The 12,177-nt window shown below is 38.2% G+C and overlaps 1 protein-coding gene across 3 annotated transcripts in view; it reads left to right on the top strand.

Moving 5' to 3' along the window:
* JDP2 (Jun dimerization protein 2) overlaps window positions 1-12,177 on the top strand; it is a 72,401-nt gene that overhangs the window by 44,257 nt on the left and 15,967 nt on the right. For 2 of the 3 annotated variants that reach the window (XM_051977575.1, XM_051977576.1), the window contains exon 3: window positions 10,082-10,186. The exons of the other annotated variant lie outside the window; for it this stretch is intronic. In XM_051977575.1, coding sequence (XP_051833535.1) covers window positions 10,082-10,186 — 105 coding nt within the window. The remainder of the gene's footprint in view (window positions 1-10,081; window positions 10,187-12,177) is intronic. 3 annotated transcript variants of the gene reach the window in all.

Raw genomic sequence — 12,177 nt, 5'->3', positions numbered from 1 at the left:
GAGTGAGATGTTTTATCACAGGTCCTCTGATGATGGTAGTTTACTGTTGCTTTCATCACAGTTGCTAAGTATTTCAAAAAAATTTTTCAATGTTGTTATTATTATATATGTAAGAATGGGGGTGTGTGTAGAACTTTGCTTGTGTCAATCTTTTACTCCATCCTACTTAAAGTGACAAGATGCTACTGTCTTGATAAAGGTCAGGTGATAAAATTAATCAGTCAAATCTATGAGCTAGTTGTGAATGACGTCTAGACATCTTTCCTGAATTTATTAGTTATAGGCTTTAGGCTAGGTGTACAGATTAATCAATCTAGAAAACTTTGAAAGCCATTAGATAAGAGGCAATGTCTTGCACCAAAGTATATTAGTATTAGTTGAGAAAAAAATGATCATGTCCTGGGAGGACTCAGTAAAATAACAAACTAGTTTGGAATTCCAGAATTTAAATGTCTAATAGCTTAATAGTCAAAGTTCCCAGGAGGGTCCCAAAGTAAGAATGTATTTAGGGAGAGGTGAGAGAAGAAGAACCTTGATCTTGGCCTTGGGCTCAGTCTCTTCCTCTTTCCTTCTTGATTTGTGAACTTCAGAGGGTGGAGGATTTTAGAGCCCTTCTGTGTCTCTATGGAAAGGTGAGGACAAAATAAGTGCATTGAGGAAAAGAGGATTCTGAATTTTTTAAGAAGTCTAACAAAAACTATCCCATGTCTAAGGGGAACACGACTAGTATATTCAGTACCCAGAAGCTGTGAGTTATTCCCTGGTCATTTACTTCTAAGCCGGAGTCCACATTCTATAAATATTGGTGGGAAACTGTATCACAGAATTTGGAAGGTGGCTGTTTCATACCAACTACTATTATTACACTCCTTATTAGATATTCCTTATTAGAAGCTGATTAAAAAGATTGCTTGCTGGCTTAGGGAGAGGGGAAGGAGAACAAATTGGAGCTCAAAATCTTTAAAAAAAAATAATAAATATTGAAAATTGTCTTTATATGGGAAAAATAAAACACTATTAAATAAAAAAATTATTTTTAAAATAGAGGTTAGTTAAGTCTGGATTAATAATTATTATTGGCTAATAATCATGAGGGTGGAGGGGGAAGCATACCAGTAAGTGTTTATAAACACAGAATCCTTAGAGCAGAAGTAATCCACCACCATGCAGATCCTCTGTTTTTCTTAAGTCAAATCAAGTTAACAAATCTCCATTCAAGCCACTTACTAGCTATTTTATTTTGAGTAATTCACTTAATTTTTGTATGCCTCAGTTTCCTTACCTATAAAACAGGGATAATAACAGAACTTGCCTCCCATGATTGTTGTGAGAATCAGATGAGATAATAAATTATAAGGCACTTGGCACAGAACCTGGTACATAGCAAGTACCACATAAATGTTGCTATCATAATTATTGTTTTTGAGTATTTATTAGTCAGTGACTATTTATTAAGTGCTTACTATGTACCAGGTATTGGGCTAAGCACTGAGAATTACAAACAAAAACAAAAAGACAGTTCCTGTCCTCAATTAGCTTACGTTCTAAAGGGGAAAGGCAACATATAAAAGGGAATTGAAAAGCGAGAGGGTGAAATCTATATAACCCCAAATCCTCAAATACTTTCTAAAGACATTAGGTTTCTTCAGAGACACTCTTTTCTTCTCCCCTTTTAGAATATGAGTCCATTTTTCAAGTCTTGTGTTTGCATTTCACAGTTCCTATTCAGCTCCAGTCTTTTCATCACACATTCTTTTTTTTTTTTTTTAAATAACTTTTTATTGACAGAACCCATGCCAGGATAATTTTTTACAGCATTATCCCTTGCACTCACTTCTGTTCCGATTTTTCCCCTCCCTCCCTCCACCCCCTCCCCCAGATGGCAAGCAATCCTTTACATGTTGAATAGGTTACAGTATATCCTGGATACAATATATGTGTGCAGAACCGAACAGTTTTCTTGTTGCACAGGGAGAATTGAATTCAGAAGGTATAAATAATCCGGGAAGAAAAACAAAAATGCAAGCAGTTTATATTCATTTCCCAATGTTCTTTCTTTGGGTGTAGCTGCTTCTGCCCATCTTTGATCAATTGAAACTGAATTAGCTCTCTTTATCGGAGAGATCCATTTCCATCAGAATACATCCTCATACAGTATCACTGCTGAGGTATATAATGATCTCCTGGTTCTGCACATTTCACTTAGCATCAGTTCATGTAAGTCTCGCCAGTCCTCTCTGTATTCATCCTGCTGGTCATTCCTTACAGAACAATAATATTCCATAACGTTCATATACCACAATTTACTCAACCATTCTCCAATTGATGGACATCCTTTCATTTTCCAGTTTCTAGCCACTACAAACGGGGCTGCCACAAACATTTTGGCACATACAGGTCCCTTTCCTTTCTTTAGTATCTCTTTGTGGTATAAGCCCAGTAGAAACACTGCTGGATCAAAGAGTAGCACAGTTTGGTAACTTTTTGAGCATAGTTCCAAATTGCTCTCCAGAATGGCTGGATGTGTTCACAATTCCACCAACAATGTATCAGTGCCCCTGTTTTCCCACATCTCCTCCAACATCCCGTATTATCTTTCCCTCTCATTCTAGCCAATCTGACAGGTGTGTAGTGGTATCTCAGAGTTGTCTTAATTTGCATTTCTCTGATTAGTAATGATTTGGAGCATATTTTCATATGTCTATAAATAGTTTCAATTTCTTCATCTGAGAATTGTCTGTTCATATTTTTGACCATTGATCAATTGGAGAGTGGTTTGATTTCTTATAGAGTCAACTCTTTATATATTTTGGAATTCATCACACATTCTTGCAAGTCCTCCAGAACTTTAAAGATCCACTTTTTCCACCTTTATGATTATACTTAGTATTGCAGGGTAAGTTATTCTTGGTTGCATGCTTTTATCTATTTTCCTTTTGGAACATCACAGTTCAAGATCGGTTTTGTGAGATTCCAACTACAGTTCCTTAGAATTTAAATCCTTTTACAATCAGTAGTATTTTTTCTTGATGAGGAAGCTCTGGATTTTGGCTATGACATTCCTCAGTCATTCCTGGGATTTCTTTCAGGAGGTGCTTGGGCAAATCCTTTCTATTTTCACTATGCCCTCAGGTTCTAACAGAACTGGGCAATTTTTATTTGTGATTTCTTGAAACAGTTTCCAAGATTTTTTTTAAATCATAGTTTTCAGGGATCCCATTGATCCACTGTTTTTTTTGTTTGTTTGTTTTTTGCTGAGGCAATTGGGGTTAAGTGACTTGCCCAGGATCACACACCCAGGAAGCATTAAGTGTCTGAGGTCACATTTGAACTCAAGTCATCCTGACTTCAGGGCTGCTGCTCTATTCACTGTGCCACCTAGCTGTCCCGATTCCATTGATTTTTAAATTATTTCTCCTTGACCTGTTTTACAGATCAATTGTTTCTGATAACTTATAACTTACATCTTCTTGTGCATTTTCAGTCTATTGATTTTTGTTCTAATCCTTTTTGCTTCTCATAAAAGTATGGATTTATGCTTTTTCTATTCTAATTTTCAAGGACTGTTGCTTTAGAAATGTTTATCACTTTCTGTTCGAATTTATTTTTCTTCTTCTGTACTTTTCTTCTAGGTTAGGTTTTTGGGTATATATGATCTTTTAAAATGGGGGGCCACTTCACTGTCCCTCAAACTGTTGGAGGGTACTATTGTAAAAACAAAAACTTTGTTTTGTGGGCCTTTAAATAAAGAAACTTCATAGCCCTGGGCGAGGGGATAAACATCCTGAGCTGCTGCAACTGGCCTTCGGGCCATAGTTTGAGGACCCCTGGGACTCTATATCTTCTTGTGTGTACTCTTCTCTCCTGGATCAGAGCTTTGTGGTAGGGCCAGGCTCCTCCTTCTGCCATCTTTTTAGTGGGGTGGTTGGTGCAGGTTGGTCTTAGCCTGGGCCATGTAGGTTCCTTTACCAACTTACCCTTTATCTCCCTTTATCTTGGAAGTTCAGAGAATTAGGTTTTTGGCAATCTTTATAGCATCTAAAGACAGAGTCCTAAGGATCTTATCCTGAATTTTCCTTAGAAGTTCAAAAATTGCTGTTATGGCTTTCCAATTACCCTGGGGCTTTCTCAGGGGATTCTTTTGAATACAAGGTGGCACATGTAAATAGCCTATCTCGGGTCTTAATGAAAGGCTTATGTTCTAGTTTGCCTCTGCTAGTTTTCCTGTGGCCCCTTTTCCTTTTGTTTTTGGGCATCTTGTTGACTTTTTTATTCAGTTCTGGGGTGGAAGAAGCTATTTTATTTGGTTTTTTTGTTGTATTTCTTGATCATTATTGGACTTGGTGTGATTTTTAGATTTTTGCTGGAATATGTGTGTAGAGCTGGCCAGTTGATTAAAATGTGATTTAGAAGCAAATGGTCAAGTCACCAAGCATTTTAAATCAAACTCTGGCTATGTGCCAATCTTTGTACCAAGCACTGGACATACAAAAAAGAAAGATAAAATCCGTCTCTACTATCCAGGAAATCACATCCTAATGGATCACTTTTCACCTCCACAGAGTTAAAAGATGTTAAAGAATAGTGAAAGAAGTGAAAGAAATCCAAATTTAGTGATAAATGAATATATTAGGGAGTCCAGAGGAGAGAAATCTAAGTGGTTAAAGACTTGGGAATAGACCATACAATGAAAAGTTAAAAGGAACTTTTGAGGAGGGAGGGAGGTCAGTAAAATATAAAATTTAAAAATAAATAAATATCTGTTTTTAAAGGAACTAGGGCTAGTTGGTATAGAGAAGAGAAAAAGACTAGTTTAGTCTTCAAGGATACAATTGGTGAAGGTACACTGGCTCCTACTTTCAATTTCTTACGAAGAAAGACAACTGAAATACCTTTAAGTGGTATTTAGGCTAGATCTAATCATAACTATTGTGAGACATTGGGACATACTACATGGGATATGTAGGATGGAAAATGATTGAGATTTAGAAACTTTGTATATTTTTTGGTGGTATTAATATTATATTGAAAACATTAAATTGAGCATTAAATGAGGAAATGGGACCAATAGAATCAAATTGAGGAAAGGACAGACAAATAAGGGGTAGATGTAGGAGTTAATTGAGTCTGAGATTAACCTCACAGAATTCAACACTGAAATGAAAGCTAGAAATCATCGATTCTCCCTTCTTCCCCAGTAGAATGTAAACCTAGTTGAAAGTAGAGACTATTTCATTTTGTGTTTATTAGACTAGTACTTATTATATGGTTAGTAAATGTTTGACGATTGAATTAAATTTTTTTGACCACTTGATATTGCAGTGGGGAAAATTGAGATATTCAGAAGGTTATAAGGAGTAGAGCGAAGCTTTGAGCCCATGTCCTGACTCAGTCCACAATGCTCTTCTTAATATGTACATCACCCTGACTTTCAGAATGACCCTGGAAGCTGTCTCAGTGGCAGTACAGAGTAGAGTCATATACTAGCACCCAAGGTCAAAGCCAGGAAATGGTAGGATCAGAGTTTTAGTGGAAAAACAAGCCTTAAGGATTAGGGATTTAGGCAAGGAGACCAGAAAATAAAAGACCAAGTGGAAATATAAGCAAAAAGTTGCAAGCATCACTACTCTCAAAAAAAGGCATTTGCTAATGCCTTACTGCTGCTCAGGAGCTTTTCCATGATTTTTGTCAAGGTAGGAACCCATTCCCAAACTTAGTTGACCTGATATAGATAAGAAATAGGTGAGACTACCTGATTAAAATAGGGAGTGGTGAGGAGGAAGAGAAAGAATTGTATAATACATACTGATGATGATGATAAAAATAATATAAACATCTGGACTTGTGATTTCATTGGTATTAAAAGTTCCAGAATGAAGAAATTTCTTCTACCAACAGATCTGCAATAGTTTTGCAACTTACATATTAGAGATTTGCTTAGAGAGTATGAGGTTCAATGAAAAGTGATACAACTACTATTTCATCATGACTATGATGGCCAGGATTTGGCCCTTACAGGTTCTGTATCCTTGTGGAAAGAATTGGCTTTTGTAAATAACAGATGGGAGAATAAAACTTGATCACTATAGTCCCTGAAAGAATGGGAGTGGAAGATAGAAGAGAGGTTCAGGGTTTTATTTGTCCAGCAGCAAGTCTACTCCGGTTGCATACCATCTTGGCAGTTTGTGGGCAAACCTCCTTGACCATGAGTGGGATTGCACTGCTGGTAGCTACTTCCTCTAGTTCCTTCCCTTTCCTCTCCCTATCAATGTTACCTCAGCGTTACTCTGGCTGAGGTTAAATAGTGAAGATTTCATCATGGCTCCTACATACGTCCCATCCACTGCCCCTCTCCTGGTTTAGAGGACATCTGGGACATTGCAACCGGAGAGCTAATTTCTCTCTGACTGACAGCCACCTGTGCTCAGGGGTGATGATAATTTTTTTTCTCTAATCAGCCTCCTGAAGTGGAGTGAGAACAGGACAGGATCCTTCAGGCTCTGCCTAGGAGGTATACAGTAAAAGAGGAAGAATTCCCTGGACTTGAGACCTGCTGGGAACTCTGTATTATGAGCCTGAGTTGTCTGCCCTAGGCTTCTCAGAGGATGCTTGTGTTTCTGGGTGACTGGAGCCATTCATTTTCCTGGCTGGAATCCTGTTCAACCAGGCTCTTGCTTAGTCCAGGCCTGAGGCTGCTGGAGTCACATTCCTGGCTCCAGAGGTGAGAGAGTTGGCAAGCCTATAGGGATTTGGCTACTTCTCAAACAACCTTTGACCCTAAAGTGTCCCAAGACCAGAAAGGCAGGCTGTATTTTCTAACTATAATTTTTGTTGGCAGTTAATTGGTCATTTTTAGGTATGATACAGAGTTCAAATTAAGAGCAGTAGGTTGGGGTAATTTAAAGACAATTTTGATAGTGACAGTCTTTTCCCTTTTGTGCTTATTGTTCAGTCATTCTCAGTCATGTCTGACTCGTTGTGATCCCATTTGAGGTTTTCGGGATAAGATATTGTAATAGTTTGCCATTTTCTTCTCTAGCTCATTTTACAGATGAGGAAACTGAGGCAAGCAGGGTTAAGTGGCTTGCCCGGGATCACAAGGCCAATAATTGTCTGAGGCCAGATTTGAATTCAGGAAGAAAAGTCAATTTCTCACTTCAGACCTGGCCCTCCACCCACTTTATCACCTCCATGCACTGTGGATTCCTGAATTCCTAACTGCAGAATGACATCTTCATGAAAAGATTAAAAAATAAAAATAAAAAATTCCTTCAGTGATAGGGAACAAGACTGACCTTCCTAACACTGGAGCTCTATTTCAATTAAATATATATTAAATATATACCCTGTGTCAAGTACTGGGCTAAGTGCCATGAATGTGAAAACAAAAATGAAATAATCCCTCCCCTCAGGGAGTTTACCTTTTATAAGTAAATATACAATGTACACAATTTAATTAGAGAGCTGAGGAAGGCTCTGGGAACCTGGGAGAGATTAAGAAAGATGGAATGTAAGAAGTTGTGCTTGAGCTGAATTTTGAAGGTAAGGATGGCATACATTCCTGGCTTGGGAAATGTCCATTGTTGAGGGCAAGGTGATGGAATGTGGTGTATGGAGAGCAAGTGGAAGCAGTTTAGTGGAAATCTAAAATGTGAAAGAATAATTTACACTGAGCCTGGAAAAGTAGATTGGAGCCAGATTGTAAAAGGCTTTAAATGTCAAACAGAGGAATTGGTATTTTACCCTACAGACAATAGGAAGCCACTGAAGGTTTTTGAACAAATTTATTTCCTAAATTGTGGTTTAGGAAGCCTGAAGGGATCCACTAACAAAGAACTTCAGGGGAAGTGGGAACCAGTTATAGAGGGAAAAGTTAGAGAAAAGAATGAAAAAATGGTGGGGAAGGGATAGGGGAAGGAAGAGGACTCAAGAGACTACTCAGAAGGAAAAGGAGCAGGATCTGAGTGTTGTTTGTGTACACCACCAAGGATGAAAAATGAAATTCTGGAAACATGGTCAAGTTAAGGCAGCATTTACAGAAAGCATGATGGGAGAAAAAAATGTAAAGAGTTGTGAAATTTGAGCTCATGCCAAAAGGAGACTTTCTTTAAGAAGTATCTGAAAGTCAGTGACCTGGAAAATCTGCCCTGAGGGCTTGGAGTGGCTTAGGATAACAGTAGAAAAGTTGGCTTCATCTCCTATTGGGTTGCTGCCCTTTGTATAGACAGATGGTAGTACCCAAGCTGCAACTATTGTTCCTTCAGTGTTGTGAGAAGAATCTTCTATACTTGGGAAAGTCCCTCACTGGCTTTGCTGATGACTTAGACTTAATATGGAGGGCTTCCCTTCTTCTCAGACCAAGTCATTTGGTCTGGCAGCCTAGGATACGTCTTCTGTACTGGTTTGTAATAGGTGATGTTTGCTGGAAATAAGGAAGCCTCAGTCTCAGCAGGCAATCTTGGGAGGCAGTTGTCTTGTTGGGACCCAGTTAAACTGCCTGGTTCTGTAGTCTGACTTGTGGCTGTCTGTGCTTCTCAAAAACATTTAATTTTTGTTGATTTTTTTTGCTTTTATATCATCTTCCTTTCCACAAACTTCCCGTTCCCTCTCCCTTACCTTGCAAGTCATACCTTATGACAAAGATTTAAAAAGAAAGAGGAAAAAAAGATCTAGGTGCAATATATACATGTATATATGTATGTATATAGCCTTCTTGGGGGAGATGGGAGGAAAAGGGGGGGGAGAAAAAAGTAAAAAGTACTAGCAGAGAACAAGAAAACCTATAAGGAAACTAAGAAAATGCTTCAATGTACCTTTTTTGTTTCTTTTTATTTCCTATCTCTAGCTCTCTCTTCAAAGTTAAGTAGAGTAACCAAAGCCTTGTTACAAATATGCAGTCAAACAAGATAAATTCCCACATTGTCTGTGTCTAGAATGTAGATGTAATTCCATCACCTCTCTAGCAGATGGGTCCCATCTTTGTCATCAATCCTCTGGAATCATTGTTGGTCATTGCTCTGATAGGAGTTCTAAATTCTTTTGTTTTGTTGTTTTCCTTTACAGTGTTATTGTTCAAATTGTCTTGGTTCCACTTGCATCATTCTTCATCCATTCATACAAGTCTTCACAGGTTTCTTTGAAACCATTCCCTTCGTTATTTTTTACAGAACAATATATCATAGTGGATGGAGTGCTAGACTTGGAGTTAGCAAGACACAAGATAGGGATAATAAAGGCAGCTCTCTTACAGAGTTGTCCTGAGGATCAAATGAGATAACATGTATAAAGCTCTTGTAAATCTTAGAGCATTATGTAAATTCTAGCTATCATTATCATATTCTAACACATCTATATGTTATAATTAATTCAGCCCTTTTCCAATGAATGGTCATCTTGTTTGTTTCCAGATCTTTGCTGGGAGAAAAAAGCTGCCATAAATATTTGTGTATATATGAATCCTTTTCCTCTTTCTTTGATATCTTGGTTCATAGAACTTGTCCTTTTTCTGAGTGAAAAGGTATATATACATTTTATTGTCTTTGTTCCAAATTGTTTCCCAGAATGGCTGGACTAATTCATAGCTCCACCCACTAATGATTCATTATGTACCTATTTTCCTAAAGATCTCCTTTACTTTATTATCATCTTTGCCAGTACAATGGATGTGAACTGAAACCTCCAGTTGTTTTTATTTGCATTTCTCTAATTATTGGTCGGGTTTTTTCCTTATGCACCTTGATTTTCTCGGTTCTAGGGTTTCTTCTTTTGAATACTCTTTGTCCATAATCTTTGAACATTTATCTATTGAGGAATAATTCTTGTTCTGATAAGTTTGAACTGGTTCCTTGTGTATCTTAGATATGAGACTTTTAAGAGAGAAAATTGCTGCAAAGATTTTTTCCCAACTGTAGCCCTTCTAATTTTAAGTACATTGTTTGTTTGTCTGTGCAAATGTACCTGTGCTCTCATGCATATGAGTACATCAGCTTTGTCTGACAGTATATGTCTTGTTCCACATCCATAGTCCCTCAAGAAAGGGATAGAGGTGCATTTTCTCAACTCTTATGTTTGCTCTTAACAGCTAGATGAGGAAGAGGAGCGGAGGAAAAGGCGCCGGGAGAAGAACAAAGTAGCAGCAGCTCGATGCCGGAACAAAAAGAAAGAGAGGACAGAGTTTCTGCAAAGGGTGAGTGTAGTAGGTTAGTCAGAAGGGGACACTCTTCTCCCTGAGAGCAGAGAGACAGGTCTCCAGACGGACAGAAATTTCCAAATGTGAGCAAAACCAGGGCGATACCTACTTATATCTACCAAAGTTACCTTGTGACCTCCTCATCCATGCCCTTACTTCCCATTATCACTAAAGGATCTGGTATTTTCTTATTGCAAGAGAGTGAAATAATCACCATAATCATGAAGGTCCCCATGGAAGGCCATTGGAAAGGAAAGGAAAGGAAAGTAGGAGTAATTTTGTTTGTTGTAAAAGTCATGGACCAAGTCTGTCATCTTTGTATCTCTCCCAGAAACTAGTCCAGACTATCTTATGCAGTAAGTGCTTAATAAATACGTGTTGAATGAATGAATGGATGACTGTTTTTCTTTAGTGCCTGAGTTTATTGGCAAATGCTACTTTGAGGCATTGGCTTAGGAGCGAATACTGTCCATGTTTGTGGTTGCTGAACTCCAGGTAATGAGGCCAAATCAGAGGTTCCAGAGGGATATCTAAGGTAGGGTCAGTAGAGCTTTGCACAAGAAGGAAATTTTAAAAGGTGCTAACAGCCTTATTTATTGTTAAGTCATTTCAGTTGGGTCCAACTCTTCAGGATCTCATTTGGTGTTTGTTTCTTGGCAAAGATATTGGAGTGATTTGCCATTTCCTTCTTTCTCCCTCGTTTTACAGATGAGGAAACTGAGGCAAACAGGATGAAGTGACTTGCCCAGGGTCACAGAGCTAGTGACTGATTCTGGCACTCTACCTACTATGCCACCTAATCCTATCCCAACAAATGCAAATTTTTTGGCTCAAGCTTGTGATTTCATAAATGTAGAGAACTGCTACTACAGAAACTACTCTACCAAGTTAGTCTTAGAGAGTTGCCTGAGTTGCCCATGTTTATATGGCAACTGTATAGCTGGGTCAAGACTTGAATCTGCATCTTTTGAATTCAAGGTTAGTCCTGTCACTATAGATAGCTGCTTCTCAACATATAATGTCACATGTATGGTTAGAATTACAAAGAAAGTGCAGAGTGGGGTCCATAGGGGAGTAGTGGATCTGGGAAAACCATCTGAAGGAGGTTTCATTTGAATTGGTTCTTAAAAGGTAGCAGTAATTGAATAAGAGAAAAGAGAGCTGGAAGACATTCAGGACAAAAAGGAACAACATGAGAATATGTGTGGAGGTAGGAGAGTGTGAAACAGAGAAGGGCTGTCAAAGATACAACATGAAAGATGGGTAAAGGTTGGCAGACTTAGTATATAAGTATATGTTTTAAGTATATGTTTTATAAAACAGTATATGTTTTAAGGTTTGCAAAGTGCTTGAGTCATGTGCTATCTTATTCAATCCTCATTTCCCATCCTGGAGGTAAGTGCTATGATTATCCTCATTTTACAGAGGAGGAAATGTACAGGCTAAGAGAGATTAAGTGACTTGCCTTAGAGTCACACAGTCAATGGGGTAAGATTTGAACTCAGATCTTCCTGATTCTAAGTTCAGTACTTGGATACTTGGATACTTCAATACAATGTGTCAGCTTGATAGCTTAGCGAGAAATGTAATGCTCAGACTTGAGTATGTTGAGTTTAAGTTTCTTCAGTGGCAGATTATGCGGGATAGATGTGTGAATTGGCCCCAGTGTTCAGATTAACGTGTAGGAGATAGATTGAGAGATTCCAACTTGATCTTAAAGGCTTGACTTCCCTGGGCTAGCTCTTGTACCTGTCATTTAACTAATAAACTAATAAACCAGCCTATACTATTTCAGATCTTGATTCTCCTAACCCCATGTAAGTCATTTTCTTTCTTCTTTTCTTCCTTCTTTGTCTCTCTCTGTCTCTCTCTCTTTGTCTCTGTCTCTCTCTGTCTCTCTCTGTGTCTCTCTCTCTCTGTCTCTGTTTCTGTCTCTCTTCCCTCTCTCCCTCCCTCCTTCTCTCTCTCTCTCTCTCTCTCTCTCTCTC

The sequence above is a fragment of the Antechinus flavipes genome, chromosome 2, assembly GCF_016432865.1.
Source record: "Antechinus flavipes isolate AdamAnt ecotype Samford, QLD, Australia chromosome 2, AdamAnt_v2, whole genome shotgun sequence".
NCBI lineage: Eukaryota > Metazoa > Chordata > Mammalia > Dasyuromorphia > Dasyuridae > Antechinus > Antechinus flavipes.
The sequence above is the reverse complement of the archived record's forward strand: the minus strand, read 5'-3'. Positions and strand labels throughout refer to the sequence as shown.